At 47.4% G+C, this 20,062-nt stretch overlaps 1 protein-coding gene across 3 annotated transcripts in view; it reads left to right on the top strand.

Moving 5' to 3' along the window:
* The window catches only part of LOC147677801 (ATP-binding cassette sub-family C member 12-like), a 954,180-nt gene that overhangs the window by 509,852 nt on the left and 424,266 nt on the right, over window positions 1-20,062 (top strand). For all 3 annotated transcript variants that reach the window (XM_086945451.1, XM_086945452.1, XM_086945453.1), the window contains exons 16-18: window positions 13,750-13,884; window positions 14,951-15,050; window positions 15,157-15,228. In XM_086945451.1, coding sequence (XP_086801577.1) covers window positions 13,750-13,884; window positions 14,951-15,050; window positions 15,157-15,228 — 307 coding nt within the window. The remainder of the gene's footprint in view (window positions 1-13,749; window positions 13,885-14,950; window positions 15,051-15,156; window positions 15,229-20,062) is intronic.

Here is a 20,062-nt window from a genome sequence, read left to right as displayed (position 1 = left end):
CAATAGACTAATATGCACAGTGTAGTAATAGATCGTAAGTGAGTAGCATAATAGGATCGCAATCATATAAGAATATGAGGTCATTAGACAATCAAGTAACCAATGTTAGCAAAGCGGAGCAAAGTCTCTGATCAAACAACAATAAAGTTCAGGTGAACTTGGCCATAAGGATGGCTTTCACCTCTCTCTTAAAGACTGCTGTGGAGGAGATAAGCCTTGTTTCAGGAGGGAGTGCATTCCAGATCCTGGGTGCCATTCCTGAGAAGGAGCGTTTGTAAGTTTTTTCCTTCCGGAATCTGCGAGGTTTCAGGAGTAGACTTTTTGTACTTCTATTGGATCTCGAACCTCCTGATATAGTCAACTTTTGAGTGAGGTAGTTGGGTGCCTTGTGGTGTATGGCCGAGTGTGTCATAACGGCAATTTTCAGCTGTATTCTGGCTTCAAAGGGCAGCCATTTCAGAGATTTCAAGTCAGGGGATATATGAGAGTGTTTTCTTGCGCCAGTGATGAGTCTCGCGGCAGCATTCAAGGAGGCTCTTAGGGGTGCGGTTGTTGCTAGAGGGAGTCCGCTGAGGGCCACAATTCCATAGTCTATGCGGGGGATGACTAGGGCTTGTACAGTAGTTTGGAAATCTTTGACTGGGAGGAAGGGTTTAAGTTTCCTAAATGTGTTGATTTGGAAATTAGCTCCTTTTGTTGCTTTGCTAATGTGCTGTTGCATATTGAGCTTTGCGTCAAGTGTGATACCTAAGGATTTCGCAGAATCCATGATGGTGGGTCGGACATTGAGTGCTGTTAGGTGATTGAGCCAGATTTGAGTGGTGGTAATTTTCGCAGGGGGTGATATCAGAAGGAACTCAGTTTTCAGAGCATTTAGTTTGAGGTGATTGTCGGCCAACCACGATTGGGTGTTTCCAAGTGTGTGGTTCAGAAGTTTGATATCTTCCGGGGATTGTACCTTTAGGTAAAGTTGAGTGTCATCGGCATACATATGGAAGTGTACATTGGATGCTTGGAGCAAGGTGGCGAGTGGTTCCATGATGAGGTTGAACAACGTGGGTGAGAGGGAGGATCCTTGTGGGACGCCTAAATCTACTGGCACAGGTGAGGAGAGCACATTGTTGATCTTGATCTTCTGAGACCGGTTATGTAGGAAGGAAGTGAACCATTTGAGCACAGTCCCTGATAGACCCATTCTAGTGTTTAGCAGCTCCAATAGGTTCTCATGTTTGACCGTGTCAAATGCTGAGGAGAGGTCCAGGAGGATGAGGAGGCAGGAATCATTGCGATCAAGGATTTGGAGGGTGTCATCAATTATGTGTGTCATGGCCGTTTCCGTGCTATGTTTCGCTCGGAAGCCTGATTGATGAGGGTTGAGGAGGTCGAACTGGTCAATGTGTTTTGTTAGTTGGAGCTGCACACATTTTTCCAGCAGTTTGGCCAAAGTGGGGATATTGGTGATAGGTCGGTAATTGTTTAGGTCTGACGGGTCAACTGTAGGTTTCTTGAGTATGGGCGTGACTTGCCCCACCTTGAGGGAGTCTGGGATGAGACCTTGTTGTAGGGAGCTGTTAATTATTTTAGTCCAGAGAGGGAGGAGTATGGGGGTGAGGTATTTTACAGCATTAGCAGGTAGGGGGTCTGTGATGTGATTAGAGGGCTACAAGGTGCCAAGCAGTTCGTGTATTGCTTCTTCGGAGTAGGTGTTGAAGGACGTCCAAGATGCGTTATTTTTAGGTTGGGTGTTAGACAATTTGATGTGGCTAGGGTATCGGCTTACATCAATGAGGAGGTCACATCTTATGTTGTCGGTCTTTTGCTTAAAGAAAGCAGAAAAGTCTTCACAGTGTGGGATGTCGTTTGTTGTGTTGTTTGATAGTAAGGGTTGCGTCTTGGTTTGAGTTTTGACTAGTTCGAACAGTTTTCTTGGTCGGTTTTTTGCTTGGTCCAACTGGAGGCTGAAGAAGTCAGATTTCGCACGCTTGATTTTCCTAAAGTAGGCATTTCTCTTGTTCTTAAGCGTTTTGCGATGCAGTGATGAGGGGTCAGATCTCCAAGTGCGCTCTGCCATTCGCATAGCATGCCTGTCTTCATTGAGTCTGCCGTCATACCAAGGGTTCGAGATCTTGGTGGAGACTCTCTTTAGTTGCAATGGGGCGGCTTCATTAATTATTGAGTTCATAGAGTCGAGGTAGTGGTCAGTCAGTGATTGAACATCAGAGGCACCAGAAGGGGAAAGGAGTCGACTGGAAAGGTGGGGAGGCAGGGAGTTGGGGTTAAGATTCTTCATGTCCCTTTTCCAAATCTTGGATTTGGAGGGCTGAGCCGGGGTAGGTTTGACTTTTTCATTGATGAAGAATGGAATATCTGTACTTTTTTACGATGCTCTGATGTATTGCTAAATGCTGAAACATAACATGCTTCTATTGCATGCAATTCAGTAGTGGTCTATTAACACCTTGGATGCTAGTGATATTTTCCTCCTGCGCTGAAAATGATATTTTCCCATTGTTTGTGACAAGGTCAGCTCGTCACAAGCACAGCGCAGGTAACACCCATGACGAGCTGACCTTGTCACAGGCATCGAAGGGGTTAAGGATGTCTTTGATCAGTTTTTGACTCCTTCTTATCACGGCCAGGAAGGTATAGGGCACATACACCTCTCAATAAGAGGGGTTGTGGTCTGATGGCGAGACTTTTGGTGCTGGAAACCAAGGTTCGGGCCTCGGGGTCACATCAACATCCTGTGATTCTGGGCAAAACACTTAACCTCCCCTTGCCTACCAAAAAAAAAGAAATAAATGAATGTGTCCTTTTGTAACGTAACCAGTGCTCATGTAAAGCGCTCGAATACCTTCGGGTCGAGTTTGCGCTATATAAATCTACAAAAAAAAAAAATGATGTGTGAATTAGAAACCTATAAATCAAAGCATTGGCAAAGGCAAGAGGTTTTGCTTATAAAAGGGGAATGTTGCGCTATTGGCTTTGCCAATGTTTGTTTGCAGTCACATGATCAACAAGACCACCTCTATAAGCATCTATGTCACTGAAGAATCATGGGTGAGGCATATGGAATCTTTATACATAAGCAAGAGCGTAAGTTCTCTTCTATCGCACATGGAACATTGCACAATTTTCCTGTCCTTTTCTCTGAGCAAAATCAAAGGAAAGGTAGAGAAATGCAGAGGGGACAGTGCACCCGGCCCAAACAGGCTTCCAGCAGCTATCTACAAACAAGACTGTGACTGTTGGTGTTCACTTCTTCAGTCCTTCTTCCAGTTCTATCTTACTGAGAAGGTAGTTCCATAATCATGGGGTGGATCTAGGGGAATCAACACTCCTGCATGCCCTCCTTAAATTATCTTTAAACAAGCTAATAAAGAAGATCTAGTGGAATAGGTATAAGAGAGACCTTAGCATAAGAAGCCATACATGGACAGTCATTCACTCATATAAACAACCTCGCCCGCAATCATATTTATCGGCTTTACTGAGCTTCTTTTATTAAAGCAACATCTTCATGTGCGCTTTGGCCTGTGTCATACTATTGATTGCCAGCCAAAATGGTCAGGAAAACCTTCGTGTTCTAAATGCGGGCTCTGTCGTCTACACATGGAAAGCCTGACTCATATCGTATCAACTTTCCCCAAGCTGGTGCTGGAAACCAGGGTTCGAGCCACAAGGTCGCGTCCACATCCTGTGATTCTGGGCCAATCACTTACAGGTAGATTCATCAAGCATTTTTGCGAGCGCAAACGGTGCGAATCGCAAAATTCGGCCGTTTGCGCCCGCAAAAATGGCATTAGAGATTCATCAATGGTTCATGAACTCGCAATTTGACAATTCGCAAATAATTACGAAATATCAAATTGCGATCGCATTTAAGGAATCTCAATTTGAGATTCCTTAAATGCTAATTATGAACCTTTTAAAATTTGCGAATTCGCAATTTCCGGACGCTATTTACCGCGAAGTCTAACTTCGTGGTAAATAGCGAAAACTTAGAAAAATGCACTTTAGTGCATTTTTCTAAGTGGTATGTTACACACACACATGTCCTTTGGACATGTGTGTGCGCAACATCAGGCTACATTTCCATTTCAGGGGTGCTACAGGGTGTCCTTTGGACACCCCTGGCACCCTTGGAATCGCATTCTTATTTGCGATTAGCAAATTGCTAATCGCAAATAAGGATTGACTCCCCATTCATTCCTATGGGCCTTTAGGCCAGGCCCATAGGAATGAATGGGGAGTTATTCCTTATTTGCGATTAGCAATTTGCTAATCGCAAAGAAGGAGGCTGTAGGAATCGCAATTTATTTTGCAATTTCTACATGAATCCCGATTTGCGAGTCCTTAATAGCGATTCCTTAATAATCGCTATTAAGGACTCGCAAATCGGGACATTGATGAATCTGGGGGATGATCTTCCTGTGCCTGAATATGTAATGTAAATACGGTGCTCATGTAAAGCGCTCCAATACCTTCGGGTCGAGTTCGCGCTATATAAAATATGCAACAAAAAAAACAACCCATAAGGTTCTGTTGCACAACTTTTTAATCAGAATGGCTCGCCTTACTACCGCCACCCTCTACTTTTCTGTAACCCCGAATGACTGTGGCCTTCACAACATTTAATATAAAAGCTGATAGGCTGTTGTCAGATAAAGGTATAAAGGTTTAGACGCCGCACTGTGAAAAAAGTACGATTAATAGATCCACGCTGATACTGGTCAGTGTTTCCAATGTTCTCCGTTGAATTCTTTTATCGGCTTTGCACACTTGCTTTAACACTTTATTCTAGATAAAATGGAAGTGGCATTTCAGGACATGATTCGGAACAACAAGGTCCAAGGGAACATCTTAATATTCAGATCGGACACCTTTTATCAATATTTTTCGCACTTTACTGTAAATTCTGCACCAACTGGAAAGTGGACAGGTCGCTAATCAAGATAAAATATTAATTGCGTATAGTTTAATTTTAGGGGAGCTGATCAATGTGTGTTTTTCAGCTTGATGTCTCTTCCTGTTTTACCAAATTGTATTTTGTCACACCTGCACTTTATATTTGGTATGGCCATTGTCTTATTTTTATTCCCATGAGGTTCTTGTGAAGGGGCATCAGGTAGTCCTTTTCTTACTCTACAACCACTCTGTGTTCATTGTCTTCACTTCTGCGGAGCTTGTGTCGAGAGGAGATGCTCAGGGAAACAAGATGGGAGGGGTAAACACAGGAGTGCATGAGAGAACTGCATCAAAATGGCATCCATGTTAACCAATGTGGTGTTTTCATAGAAATGTGGCATAACTACGAAACATTAGTAAACACACTTCTACACAACACGGTACACTTGTTTCAACTGTAATCATATTTACTCATTATTTACATATTGGCTCCATCATAAAAATATTTATTTATTATTCAATTTTTTTCACGAAAATATAAACCCAGTAAAATTATACCAAACAATTTCGTTTTAACTGATGGATTAGGACTTTTTTGTGTTTTAGCCTGTCACACAGACATGTTAATTTGTTTAACTTTGGTTTCGTGAGAACTTGTGTTTGGGTTTACAGATGATTTTGCTCACAAAGTAAAGACGTTCACACAAAAGCCTTCTGAAAGATACCATGAAAATGATGTCTCTTTGCAAAACATATCTGCTACGAAATATGTTGCTACATCTTGCTTTTCAGTTCACCATTTCCAATATAGGTGTCTTCTGACTTCTTTTCTTAACATTCGTCTCAGAGAGAACAGACTAATTCTGCTATTACAGTCTTTTTCACAAATGGGTCACAGATTCAGCTTACAAATTGTTGTAGCCCATCATTAGATTTTCTATCTGAAAAAAACAGTCAGGTATAGATTCCTTACCTTAGAATTACCCCCAGGCGTCAGACTGGATCCGGAAAGTTTTTCACCAGCAGTACCCCTGTTACATTGGAAGGTGGTGCCAGTCAACTCTGCGTTCGTTGTCGGCGTAGTGGTCGCCGGGATGAAATCGCAGTAGCTACATAGACACCGCCCTCGCGCGCCAAAGTCAGTCCTTTCTTTTTCCGCGCCAGCAAGCGCAGATCCGGAGAGGACGGTTCCTCCAGTCACTTTTTGACTGACTTTTTCTCGACTTTTGTCGAATCAGTTTTTTAAGTCCATCGACTCCTGGTGCACAAGGGATGCCCAGCTTCAAGCCTGCGGTTCCTGTAACTGACTGATGTCAGTGACAGACCCACACCGCATGTACCTCTACTGCCTGGAGCATGAGCATGACCCCAAGTCATGCTCCGACTGCGGACCATGGCCCCGAAGTCTCTGCGGGAGCGGTTCCGAAAGCTACTTGAGGCCCGGCAGTCGGCTCCGCGTCGCTCAAGGTCCCGGTCACGGAGGAGGTTGAGGGACCCGTCGCAGAGCCAACACCATTCTTCGTCTAAGTCTTCGCACTCAGGGTCAGGTAAATCAAAGCACAAGAAGAAGTCAAAGAAGCATCATTGCTCTTCGACTTTTCCCCGTCCGTCAGCAGACACGACTAGGGATGTAGGTGCTGCCCCTCCTACGGCTCCGCGTGCGGAGCCCGTAGGATCGGCTCCGTGTTTCCCCCTTCCCGGGACTGGGAGGGACCCCTGACCAGCTTCATCAGATTTACAAAGCGATGCATGCCTTCTTTGGGCAGCCCAACTCTGCGGGCATGCCTTTGGGCCCCGCGCACTCGGCTGGGTCCCCTTGGATCCAGGCCTAGATCCAGATCAGCGCTAGTCGACCTTGTTACACCTCCTATGGCGCCGATTCCACCAATACCACGTCTTCAACCGGCATCTTCTGTATCCTCAGCCGACGTCGACCCCGGCATCCATCTCGAGGTAGACACGGAGTCAGACTGGCGTAGACCGACGCTGGATCCGACACCTACAGGTACTTTTGTGCCGCTGTTCTATCCTGGCTCTTTGAGACCAGATTGGCAGCCAGAGGAGGGTGAGGAGGACTGGGAGGGGTCTGGGGACTCTTTAACCGAGCAGTTGGCTTATGAACAGGTCTGGAGGGAGAAACTGGGGGAAGCCAGTGGTCTGGATACCTCACCAGACCTTGGCATGCTGTCTCCTCTACCGTGGCTACGGAAGAGGGAGCGTCATTATGGAGGAGTGAGCGTCATACGCAGTGGTGTTGCATGGGGTGGCCGAGGCTCTCCAACTTGAGCTAACTACCGTGGCAATCAGGACTAACCTCCTGACAGAGGTTCTTCAACTGTCAGCGAGCTCTTCCGAGCCCCTGCTGCTGTTTAATGAAGCCCTCACGGACATCCTTTTGGGCACCTGGTCCAGGCCCAACACAGGGGTTCCTGTGGACAGGATGATTGCCTGACGCCACCGCCTGGCCCCGGGCTACCCCACTTTCCTCTCCAACACTCCACATGTTTTCTTCCTCCAGCTTGGGACTGCGGTCAGTAAACACTGCATGTCTGTTGGGCCGTTACACCCACTCTGTGTGGAATATGGAGGCGCAGGTGCTGCCCCAGTGCCCGTAGTAGGCCCTGGCAGTGCTCTCCCAGACAGTTGCTAAGGGGAGAGATGCAATGAAGTTTACCATCAGCTGTGGGCTGGATACCACTGACGCACTAGGCAGGACAATTTCCACGTCAGTAGTCCTACGACGCTACGCCTGGTTGCGGGCGACTGGTTTTTTCGGGGATGTCCAATCCACTCTTATGGATATGCCCTCTGATGGCCATCGCCTTTTCGGGGATAAGGCAAACAATGCGCTGCAGCGCTTTATGGACTCTCGGGCTAAGGCCAGGTCCTTGGGCCTCTCCATCACCTGCCCTGCGCAGTCTGACTTTCACCCCTTTAGTGGCTACGGAAGTGGTGACCCGCCACCTCTCGCCCAGGGCCACAAGCGGGTGCAAGCTGTTCAGCCTCTGCGTGGCCGGGTATGTGGGAACCAGCGCCGTGGTTCTGGGGGACAGCAGGCTGGCCAGTCCACCACAGCCCCCTCAGCAGCAGCCTCCAACCCTCCTAGTCCGACCTTTCAGGGACACCAAACGCCAGTGGGCGGCAGGATACGCCATCACCTCCCCCACTGGCGCACCATCACATCGGACAGGTGGGTTTTGCAAATAGTCTAAAGGGGCTACTCACTCCCTTGCGAAACTACCCCTCCATCTATGCCACCTCAGTACCATAGCATGTCGGAGGATCATCTGGCCATTCTCCAACACAAAGTTTTGGCACTCTTGGCCTAGAGAGCCATTGAGCACGTTCCTGCCCCAGAAGTAGGTTGTGGTCGCTATTCCCACTACTTTCTGTTGGCCAAGAAAGACAAAGTCCGGCGTCCTATCTTGGATCTCAGGAACGTCAACCGCTTCCTCCGGAAGGAGTTCAAAATGTTGACGCTAGCTCAGTTCTTGCCTGCCCTTGACCCCGTAGACTGGATGGTAGCATTGGACTTGCAGGACGCTTACTTTCATATACCCATCCTGCCGGCCCACCGGCGTTACCTGCGGTTCACGGTAGGCCATGTGCACTTTCAGTTTACCATGCGCCCCTTTGGCCTAACCAGCACCCCTCACATGTTCACGAAAGTAATTGCAGTGGTCGCAGCTCATCTGCGCAGATCAGGGGTTCCAGTCTTCCCCTGTCTCGACGACTGGCTTTTGAAGGCGGGCTCACCCCAGGCTGTTGTCTCCCACCTCCAGACTATGGCTGACTTCCTGCATTCGCTGGGGTTCTCCTTCAACGTGCCAAACTCACACCTGACCCCCTCTCATAAGCTCCTCTTCATCGAAGCGATTCTGGACATGGCACATTTTCGGTTTTATCCTTCCGAACAGTGAGTCCGGGATATTTGGGCTATGATTCCGATCTTTCAACCTTTATCCCAGGAGGACCCTCATGCTACTGGGTCTGATGACCTCCTGCATCCTGCAAGTGGATCATGCCAGATGGCATATGCGGGCTCTGCAGTGGGACCTGAAGTTCCAGTGGGCACAACATCAGGGGAATCTGCAGATTGCGTCCAGATTTCAGAGGGCACTGCACACCAATTGCAGTGGGGGTTTACAAACTAGGATTGGGTCGATGGCAGATCCCTCTCCCTTCCTCAACCAGAGTTCACTGTGGTGACCAATGCATCACTTCTGGGATAGGGCGGCCACATGGGGGAGATGGAGATCAGAAGCCTCTGGTCTCCGGCGGAGTCCGGGCTCCACACCAACCTTCTGGAGCATCAGTCAATTCTTCTTGCACTCAAGGCATTCCTTCTCTCTGTCCGGGGAAACCACTGCCATGTGGTACTGCAACAAATAGGCTAGGGTGGGGTCGTGTACCCTATATCTGGAGGCCCTCTGCCTCTGTACATGGCTGTAACATTAGGGAATATCCCTGGTGGTTCAACACCTGGCTATGAACGCCAGGACGGATGAACTCAACCACAGGTGCATGATGGATCACTAATAGCGTCTTCACTCGGACGTGGTGCAAGGTCTCTTTAATCAGTGGGGAGAGCCTTGGTTAGATGTATTCGCCACCGAAGAGAACACACAATGTCAGTAGTTCTGCGTGTTGGAATTTCCAAGGCGGCAGTCGCTAGGTGGCGCTTTTCGTCGCGAGTGGAGTTGCGGTCTTCTATTCGCCTATACCACTTCTGCCCATAGTGCTGAAGAAGATCAAGGGCGACCTGGCCCAAGTCATTCTTGTGGCTCCGGATTAGGCATGAAGAGTCTGGTATACCGAGCTGCTCAACATAGCCATCGATCCTCCGATCAGACTGCCTCTACAAGAGGATCTTCTGCCACAGCAGCAGGGGCCGGTCCTCTACCCAAACCTGTCCAGCCTCACCTCCTTGCAGAGAGATTGAGTGGCAGTAGTTGACGTCGTTTGACCTGCCTCCCGAAGTCTGCCATGTTATCTTGGCAGCCAGGCGTCCTTCCAATAAGACGGTATACATCTGCAGATAGAACAAATTTGTGGCATGGTTTGCAGCAAAGGCTGTGGATCCCCTTTACGCCGCTCTTTTTGAGGTTCCCTTGTTCCTCCTTTCTTTGGCTCAGCAAGGCTCTGCTCTGAGCACTCTAAAGGGTTACCTCTCTGCCATTTTATTCTTCCATAGGCTTCCTGATCAGCCTTCTCTTTTCAAGTCCCCTGTTGTAAATAGATTCCTTGAGGGCATTACTCATCTTTTTCCACCTGTTCCCTTCGTAATGCCTCAGTGGGACTTGAACTTGGTTCTTACCTACCTCATGTGTGCTCCCTTTGAGCCGCTACAAACTGCCTTCCCAGACATCTCACTTTCAAAACTGCCTTTCTGGTGGCCATCACCTCTGCCCGCAGGGTGAGTGAGCCACAAGCTCTTTCTTCCAAGCCTCCCTTTCTGGTTGTCCATCCGGACAAGGTTGTCCTGATAACTAAACCTTCCTTTCTTCCCAAGGTGGTTACTTCTTTCCACATTGGCCAAGCCATCACTTTGCCCACCTTCTTTCCCCTTCCTTCAAAAGAGGAAGAGAGGCTCCACCGTCTGGATCCAAAATGTGTGCTTTCCTTCTACTTGGATCGCACCAAACAATTATGGGTGGACGACCAGCTCTTTGTTGGTTACGTGGGCGCTAAGAAAGGTCAGGCGGTGCACAAAGGAACCATCTCTAGGTGGGTCGTTCTGTGCATCAAAGCCTGCTACTCTTCCGCAAAGAAGGAGCCTCCACTGGGGCTGCGCACCCATTCCACCAGGGCGGCGGTAGCTACTACTGCTTTGGGATGAGGAGTCCCCCTAAATGACATCTGTCAGGCAGCTACGTGGGCATCGTTGCACACATTCACCAAACACTACTGCCTAGACTGCCAAGTCCAGAGAGATGGCTTCTTTGGCCGTTATGTTCTGCAGGATTTTCTGGTGTGAACTTGGTTCGTAGATCCACCTCCAAGGTTGGTATTGCTGGGGTATGTATTCTAAGGTAAGGAATCTATAACTACTGTTTCTTTCAGATGAACAAGTTACTTACCTTTGGTAATGTTATATCTGTAAGGAACATAGGTTAGTTATAGATTCCTTACCGTCCCACCCATCCTCACCATTCAATCAATCAATCAATCAAGACATTTATAGAGCGCACTACTTACCCGGAGGGTCTCAAGGCGCTTGGGGGAGGGGGGGGGGGGGTGCTGCTACTGCTCGAACAGCCAGGTCTTGAGCTTCTTCCTGAAGGAGAGGTGGTCTTGGGTCAGGCACAGGTCGGTCGGTCGGGAGTTCCAGGTCTTGGCGGCCAGGTAGGAGAAGGACCTTCCTCCTGTAGTCGTTCTTCGGATGCGGGGGACGGCGGCGAGGGCGTGACTGGCTGATCGGAGGTGGCGTTTGGGAGCGTAGAAGTTGATGCGGTGTTGAGGTAGCTCGGGCCTTGATCGTGTAGGGCTTTGTGTGCGTGGGTGAGGAGACGGAAGGTGATTCTTTTGTTGATGGGGAGCCAATGCAGGTCTCTCAGATGTCCGGAGATGTGGCTGTGTCGTGGGATGTCGAGGATGAGTCTGGCTGAGGTGTTCTGGATCCGCTGGAGTCTCTTCTGGAGCTTAGCGGTGGTTCCGGCGTAGAGGGCGTTGCCGTAGTCCAGTCGGCTGGTGACGAGGGCCTGGGTGACCGTCTTCCTGGTCTCGGTGGGGATCCACCGGAAGATCTTCCGTAGCATGCGCAGGATGTTGAAGCACGACGAGGAGACGGCGTTGACGTGTCTGGTCATGGAGAGGGAGGAGTCCAGGATGAAGCCCAGGTTGCGTGCGTGGTCCGTCGGTTTGGGTGCGGTGCCCACAGCGGGGGGCCACCAGGAGTCGTCCCAGGCGGAGGGCGAGGAGCCCAGGATGAGGACTTCCGTCTTGTCTGAGTTCAGTTTCAGGCGGCTGGTCGTCATCCATTCGGCTACGTCTTTCATCCCTTCGTGAAGGTTGGCTCTGGCGGCGGCGGGGTCGTTGGTCAGGGAGAGGATCAGCTGGGTGTCGTCAGCGTAGGAGATGATGTTGAGGTTGTGTTGGCGTGCGATGGCCGCGAGGGGGCTCATGTAGACGTTGAAGAGGGTGGGGCTCAGCGAGGATCCTTGAGGGACGCCGCAGATGACTTCGGTGGCCTCTAACTTGTACGGTGGTAGACGGACTCTCTGTGTTCTTCCGTCGAGGAAGGAGATGATCCATTCCAGTGCCCTCTCCTGGATTCCGACGTTGCTGAGGCGCTGCACTAGGGTGCGGTGGCAGACAGTGTCGAATGCCGCGGAGAGGTCTAGGAGGATGAGGGCCGCTGTTTCTCCGTTGTCCATCAGGGCTCGGATGTCATCGGTGGCAGCGATGAGGGCGGTCTCTGTGCTGTGGTTGGCTCGGAAGCCAGACTGTGAGGGGTCGAGGGATCCATTCGTCTCGAGGAAGGCGGCCAGCTGTTTGTTGACGGTCTTCTCGATGAATTTGGCTGGAAACGGGAGGAGCGAGATGGGGCGGTAATTCTTGAGTTCGGTGGGGTCCGCAGTTGGTTTCTTTAGTAGAGCGCTGAGTTCGGCGTGCTTCCAGCTCTCCGGGAAGGTGGCGGTGTCGAAGGAGGTGTTGATGATGTCCCGCAGGTGGGGTGCGATGACAGCGTCGGCCTTGTTGAAGACGTGGTGAGGGCAGGGGTCGGTCGGAGATCCGGAGTGGATGGAGTTCATCATGCGGACGGTGTCTTCGGTGCTGATCGGAGTCCAGGCGCGGAGGGTGGTGGTGGGGGGCGTTGGTGCGGTCGTGGCGTGCGTCGGTTGAGTGCTGAAGCTGTTGTGTATGTCCGCGATCTTGTTGTGGAAGTAGGAGGCGAGGGAGTTGCAGAGGTCTTGCGATGGGGTGATGTCGTTGTTTCCGGCGTTGGGGTCGGAGAGCTCTTTCACGATGTTGAAGAGTTCCTTGCAGTTGTGTGCGTTGTTGTCCAGCCGGTCCTTGAATGCAGTTTTCTTGGTGGCGCGGATCAGTTGGTGGTGCTTCCGGGTGGCAAGCTTGAGGGTGGTCATGTTGTCCGGTGTTGGTTCCCTTCTCCAGACTTTCTCGAGGGCTCGGCAGTTCTTCTTGGAGCTCTTGAGTTCGTCGGTGAACCATGGGGCTTTCTTACTGCCGGGTCTGCTGGGCGGGGTCCTCAGTGGGGCGAGTTCGTCCGCGCAGTTGCTGATCCACTTCGTGAGGTTGTCGGCGGCCTGGCTGGGGTTCGCTGAGCTGGCGGGAGGGTGCTGGCTCAGGGAAGCGGCAAGCTGGTCGGCTGTGATCTTGTTCCAGCTTCTTCGAGCAACCTGTAGCGAACTGACTTCTAGGGTTAAGGACTTTCTTTCAGGGCCCTAGTTTTGTGCAACAGGGGTCAGTGTCTTGCATGGCTCTGTGCTTCTGGTGTGGAAAGACGTGCATAGAACTGACGTCAGCGCACAAGGACGGCGTCTATGTAGCTACGGTGACACCATCCCAGCGACCACGACGACGTACGCGGAGTCGACTGATGCCGCATTCCAACGCGCCCCGGTACATCTGACGATAAACTTTCCGGATCCAGTCTGACGCCTGGGGGTAATTATAAGGTAAGGAACCTATAACTAACCTATGTTTCTTACAGATATATCGTTACCGAAGGCTTGGTGGAGGCAGCACATTCAAAGTTAATCAGCTAATACCAAACACCTACTCTGGTCAATAGTCAAACCTACTGGCTTTGCCAATGCTTGTGATTCTTGTGCTGCATTTTTCTGAACATTTGTTCCATTGTTTTCTGTACCTTTACAGTATCTAGAGTTTTGTGATAAAGTCATTTTGCTGGAGGATGGCAGAATAAGTGAAAAGGGAACGCATAAGGAGTTAATGGCTACAAATGGGCGCTACACTCACCTCATTCAGAATTTCAACATGGCTCAGTCTCAGGTGTGTGCATTTTTGCCTTTCTTTTAAACCTTTTCCATGCTTTTCTGAAGATAAATATTTAATGAAAGAAAGATGTCGTGATATATGTGTGCTTCAGCATAGGTCTTGAGTTTAAAAAAGCCCTAAAAGGAATGTCCCAAGGATCCCCTGTTCCTTTTAGGATATGCTACGCTCGTGGGAAAAACCGGTATTAATTGTGGAATGACACAAATGAAAAACTGTGTTTAATTACCCTTTTTTAATGAAAGGACATCATGAGGAAATGTACTGAATTCAGACTGTATTTTCACAAAAAAATCCCCCGCACAAATAAGGGGTATTTATCAACCAACCTGTTAAAACCATTCCCATGTGACCCCTCCCACTCTCCTCCACCTCCAAGGTGTGCTGTAAATAGGAGATGAAGCCCCACGACAGCCTTTCCATTGTATGCCCCAAAAGCGAGATTCTATGTGCAGTTCAAAATAATGCTTAGAAACTGAAACTTGCCCTAGGAAATCATTTTCAGGCTGCACCTGAAGTGTCAGTCACACAATGTAAGAGGACCTCAAGAAAAAGGGATATTGCACCTCAAGAAGCTAAACGATTCATGGAAAATGGTGGGTATCCTTTACCAAAACTTAAATTCCATATGCTGAGCTGTTGGTTCACTTTTTCCTCTTACTTTAAGCACTTTGCCGGGGCCGGTTTTAGTTCCCAGTCCGGCCCTGGGTAGCCAGTCCGGCCCTGCCTTCAAACTCGTAATTCCGACCACTGCGTAACCAGGAGTTTATGCATTCATAGGCATTCATGTATCCTTCTGCATATGTGTCTTTATGTGGATATTTTTCAACCTCTCCATGTGAGTGTATGTATGTTACTTAATGCATGTGAGGTTGTGTACATAAGCGTGCATCTGGTGTTGTCTGAATAGATGTGTGTGGCTGTGTGTGTTTTGTGTTATGGCATAAAACACAACACCCACACAACATACTTCTTTACCGACAAACAACACATATACTGAAAACAAGATTGACATATTGGCTTTGCCAATGCTTGTTCTGACATGCATGTGCATTTCTTACAGGAGGTGAAAGATCATTCCGTAAAACATGACACGCCTTTGGAGGCCGTTAGAGATGAAGTCAATTCAGGAGCGCCCATTCAAAATGGAATTGTGAACCCTGGTAAAAAGTGATTTTTACAAGCATTACAAATGTTTAGTGCTGTTTCACAACTATACCTTTGTAGTTTGCTTGTATTTACACCTGCCTTTTACCCTCTTCTGCACAGTGTTTGACACGTCGGACGAGTCAAATGAACAGAAAGTAGCCGGGACAGACGCTGACAAGGGAGACGAGAAAGGTATTATATTTATTGAGCGATCTGATCATGATAGCCCATGATGAAAACAATCATGGGTAACATAAGAGCCATGTGTTCCAAACAAACTAGTCAACTGAAGCTTTCTTCCTTTCAAAGTAAACACTTTAATTGGTGTGAAGGTTGATATATCCTGATACACATGTGTTATCGTTGCATTTCCATTCATTCACATTACAAACACACCTTTTGTAAATTGTAAATTGTAATTTATATTTATATAGCGCATTATCACCAACGGTCTCTAAGCGCTTGCTTTCACCATGCATTCCACTACCACCCATACTTTTACCACGCTTACTGCCTGTTAAAAATTCTATCACAGTAACACTGCCACCTACTGTTGAAAATGTATACATGAACTCTTAATACATTGTTCAATTCTATTTGTTGCTTAAACATTTGTTAGTAATTGAACATGTTATATTTTTGGGGTGAGACCCCCCCCAAACACCCTTTTTTAATTATTCTCAAATGCGTGGTTTTGTCTTGTGATGTAAAGACTTGCGTGCCAACAGTCTTTGCGATGTAAATAATGTGTGGAAAATGTACTACGAAGTAAAAACTTTGCAGTAGAGGCAGTTTGTCATATTTTAAGAGTATTCGGTTTGGAGAAGCACACACTGGATTTAAAGGGTACCACAGTGGCTGTTGTTGGCTTTACTAATAAGAACTTATTTTTTACTTAAATTAACCTTTTTTTAGCAACATTAGAATAATAAATGACTGGGGAAACTATAAGGTTCTAACCCTATTTTTTTCCAGTTTGCATGCAGCTCTTTGATGACAGTTCATAGGTCACTGTGCTATATTAGGAGTGTAACTTGAAATGCAAGTAACAAAAGGATCTCTCTAACAAAAGCAGTAACCCACTGAGCTTTCCACAAAAAATACAGTTTTGATCTGAATTGTACACGTTCTTTGCAGCAGGCATATTAACCCTCTGCACTACTTTATTATGATTCAGAACTGCCACTAGACAAAACTCGATCTCTTTCCAGCAGGAATATTAATCACTAGAGTGCTATAAAACTCATTATTTATTTCTAAATACAGTGTCCCCTGAGGTCAGTGGCAGGTGTGGCTGCAACGATCAAACCACCCTAGAGCTGGCCCTGGCACCAACTGTCTATCACTTATGTTTTTCTAGTCTTTTGTTCCCAAACTGTTGATGGATTGTCACTTTTTGTCATGCTCCAAATGTTGAGGTATATGATATTGCAACTTTGACTCCACCCTGAGTAATTTCAGCGCCTCACTGAAGATAAGTGTATGCATATAGCACAATCCTAGCTGTAAGGCAGTAGAACTATGTACATGTTAAAGGAAAACCCGCAAAGGAAATAAGTGATTGAAGATATCTATTGCAGAAGGGGCGTGTCTCAATGTAATGTGAGGCCAGGGCATATTGGCTTATTGGCCTACGCAGAGTTGGTCCCTGAAGATGTGAGCAGATGGTGAACGCTCTGATATGCAGGAATTGGAATGCAGTGGTGGCATGGTTGATCCAGTACAGAGGCAGAGTGGGTGTTGATATGAATGAGCAAAGAAGGTTGAGGATTTTACATCTGGCTGGGACTGGGAACATTATGTGATGTATGATGCTGGAAGTTACCAGTAGATTAAGGAATGTTTCCATTATGTACTTGGTGATAGTATCTCATGGGATGTTGAATTTGCCAAGCAATTTGTTGTGATAGCTGGCTGATGCTGATTTAATGAGGCTTCTCTTCAGGGATAGATGATATGTCCCTTTGGACTCTTTTGTAGCCAAGAAGCATATTGAATAGACCCTGCAGTTGTGGAAGTGAGGCAATGAAGAATGATATCGTACTACTAATGTGAAGAATCTTGGCGTAGTTTGATAGTTACCAATTTATGGAGTGACATGCTAACCACCTAACTATCACCTAAGATTAAGACATCAACATGCTATCAAACTTTTACCTTTCCTGTTAGAAGGAAATTGAGCCTCAATACCATTAGCAACTGTTTCTTCAGGCTCCTGTGCTGTCACACAATCTTTGTGGAAGCCTAAAAAAATCCAGAATTCAGATTACTGGGTGGGCAGACAATCATCCGGAGCATGTTAGTCTGCCAATTATTAGACTTTACCTGCTTTCTAATTGCCAGTGCCAAAACTATCCATCAAAATTATCCGATTCCCTTGAGAACCATGCTGTAGCTTTAGCCAAATGGAGCTCTTTGATATGGCAGGGCAAGGGATAGCTGAAGATTACTAAATTGAAAGGAAAACAACAGTTGTATTTGAACAGTAAAACAACTGGGCCCAGATTTGCTAAGGATTTTGTTGTCTGTGTGTCATGCAAGTCCTAATGTAATACAGCTCTGCGTCCCTTTGCATGAGTTTGTAAAGAAATGTAAAGCAGCTTGCACTGCATAGCATCACATTTCATAGCAGGAGGTGTTCAGTGGATGGAGCATGGGTTTCCCCTATATCCACCTAGGAAATTGTACACAGTCCCAGGCTTACTAAAATGAGTATAAATGGGATAGTGCTAAAAACGGTGCCTATCTGAGGCTGGCATAATGAAGAGAAATATGTTTATTTCTCCTAGTTACTTCTTTTTATGTGTGATGCATAGTGCATCAACCATAGAAACAGGCAATTTGATCTTAGGATATTAGTTGCGCTGGAAGAGATCTCTTCCTGTACAAAAACAATCTTCCCTCTTACAAACAATGCTATGATGTCTATTTTGTATGTTTACTAAGGATTACAATCCACTGCACCATTTAATTCATTTGATGGAAGAAAAGGCTCCCTTTGCAGTTCATCTTTGTAGAATGGTACAGGGTCCCCTCTGGATCGTTTACCTGCCAAAATGGTAGCCTCTTTAGGCAGCCTACTTTGCCCTTCGATCCAGATGCTGATGAACCTTTCTCTTGGGGAAGGACGGGTTCCACAAGAATGGAAGAAAGCATTAGTGAATCCTATTCGAAAGAACTCCGCTCTGCCATGGACAGATTTGCCTAACCTCCGCCCCATTTCCCTTCTGCCGTATTTCAGCAAGATGACTGAGAAGCATGTGAATACTCATTTGTCGAATTTCATTGAGGCGTCGGGAGGTTTGGATTATTCCCAACCGGGATTCAGATCCAACTACAGCACAGAATCAGCGCTCCTCTCTGTGACTGACACCATCAGGATGTCACAGGACAAAGGGGGCTCAATGATTCTGGTGCTGTTGGATCTGTCCGCAGCCTTCGACACGATATCGCATGATATACTTGTCAGTCGTCTGCAGGAGGTGGGAGTTGGGGGTCTGGCTCTGTCCTGGCTAGAGACCTTTCTATCAGGCCGCTCACAAAGTGTCAGCTTGGGCTCCTTTCGTTCTACATCTATGGAGCTCACTAAGGGGGTTCCACAAGGCTCGTGTTTAAGCCCTACACTATTTAATGTGTATGTGGCCCCTCTAGCGGACCTTGTGAGGGCGCATGGATTCACTTCAGTGTTGTATGCTGACCACACTCAGCTTTTATTTCCTTTCCAGACCCTCACCCCTGCAATCAAACACTCTTTTGCTGAGGGTATGGGAGCAGTGTCCTGCTGGATGGCCTCCAATTTCCTGCAATGTAATGTAGGGAAAACCGAGGTCATGCTATTTGGGGAGGCTCCTCTGCTGTGGTCGCTAGATTGGTGGCCACTGGGTTTGGGGTCTGTCCCCAGTCCCAAACAGTCAGTGAAAAATCTAGGCGTGCGGCTGGACCAAGGACTATCGCTTAAGGAACACGTGAATCAGGTTACCGGGTCCTGCTTTCGGGTAACTGGACTCCTGAGATGTGTGTTCCCTTTTTTGCCAAGTGTCTTCAGAAAGACCCTTGTCCAAGCCCTTGTAGTTAGCCGTTTGGATTACTGTAACGGTCGTCCTTTATCTGCTAATGATACTCTGCTGAGCAGACTACAAGTGGCTCAAAACACCGCAGCAAGGCTGGTTCTTAATGCTCCATCTAGAACTCCATCCCGCCCCCTCCTAGAGAAACTTCATTGGTTGCCCGTCCGGCAACGGGTCAAGTTTAAAATCTGCTGTGTCATTCACAAAAGCATTTTTGGCTTAGGCCCTCAGTATCTGACTGAAGTCTTCACCCCCTATAAACCTGGACGTATCCTCCGTTCCAGTTATCAATCTCTGCTACAGGTTCTGCCAATCAGAAAGGCGAGACTGGGAGGCCGAGCGCTCTCGTTCCTGGGTCCCAGTCTCTGGAATAAACGTCCTCTTATTCTGAGACAAAATACTAACTATCTTGCCTTCAGGAAAGCTCTGAAGACATTTTTGTTTCAGACAGTATGAGTCTTAATATATCCAGGAGAGCGCGATCCTAACTCATTGGGTGAACCAAGCGCGGAGATACCCCTCCGGGGGTCGAGTCCTGCGCTATATAAGCCCTTAAATAAATAAATAAATAAATAAATAAATGGTGAGTGCAAGCAGCCGATGGTGCATAGGTTGTTTTAAGTAGGAGAAGACACTTGGTATATATTTCTATTGCATTGGATTATACAAGAGATTTGACTGTGGTCATCTCTCTTGTATTAATGATCATATGTGTGTGAGGAGCTGGTACCATCGACAGAAAGAGTTATGTCTTAATGTGAGCTGTATTCCTTTTTCCTCACCTCAGACAAACAATAAAGAACTTCATGGCCAGAAGCCTGTTCCAAAAAAAGATAAAGATATATGTTCAAAAGCAGAACCATCCAAAAACAGAAGAGGGAATCAATTGTTATTAATCAATAAAAATTGCCTTCCTTCATGAAAATAAAGAGCACAATTAGCCAAATGGTCTCTTAAAA

This window comes from Lissotriton vulgaris, chromosome 12 (genome assembly GCF_964263255.1).
Source record: "Lissotriton vulgaris chromosome 12, aLisVul1.2, whole genome shotgun sequence".
NCBI lineage: Eukaryota > Metazoa > Chordata > Amphibia > Caudata > Salamandridae > Lissotriton > Lissotriton vulgaris.
The sequence above is the reverse complement of the archived record's forward strand: the minus strand, read 5'-3'. Positions and strand labels throughout refer to the sequence as shown.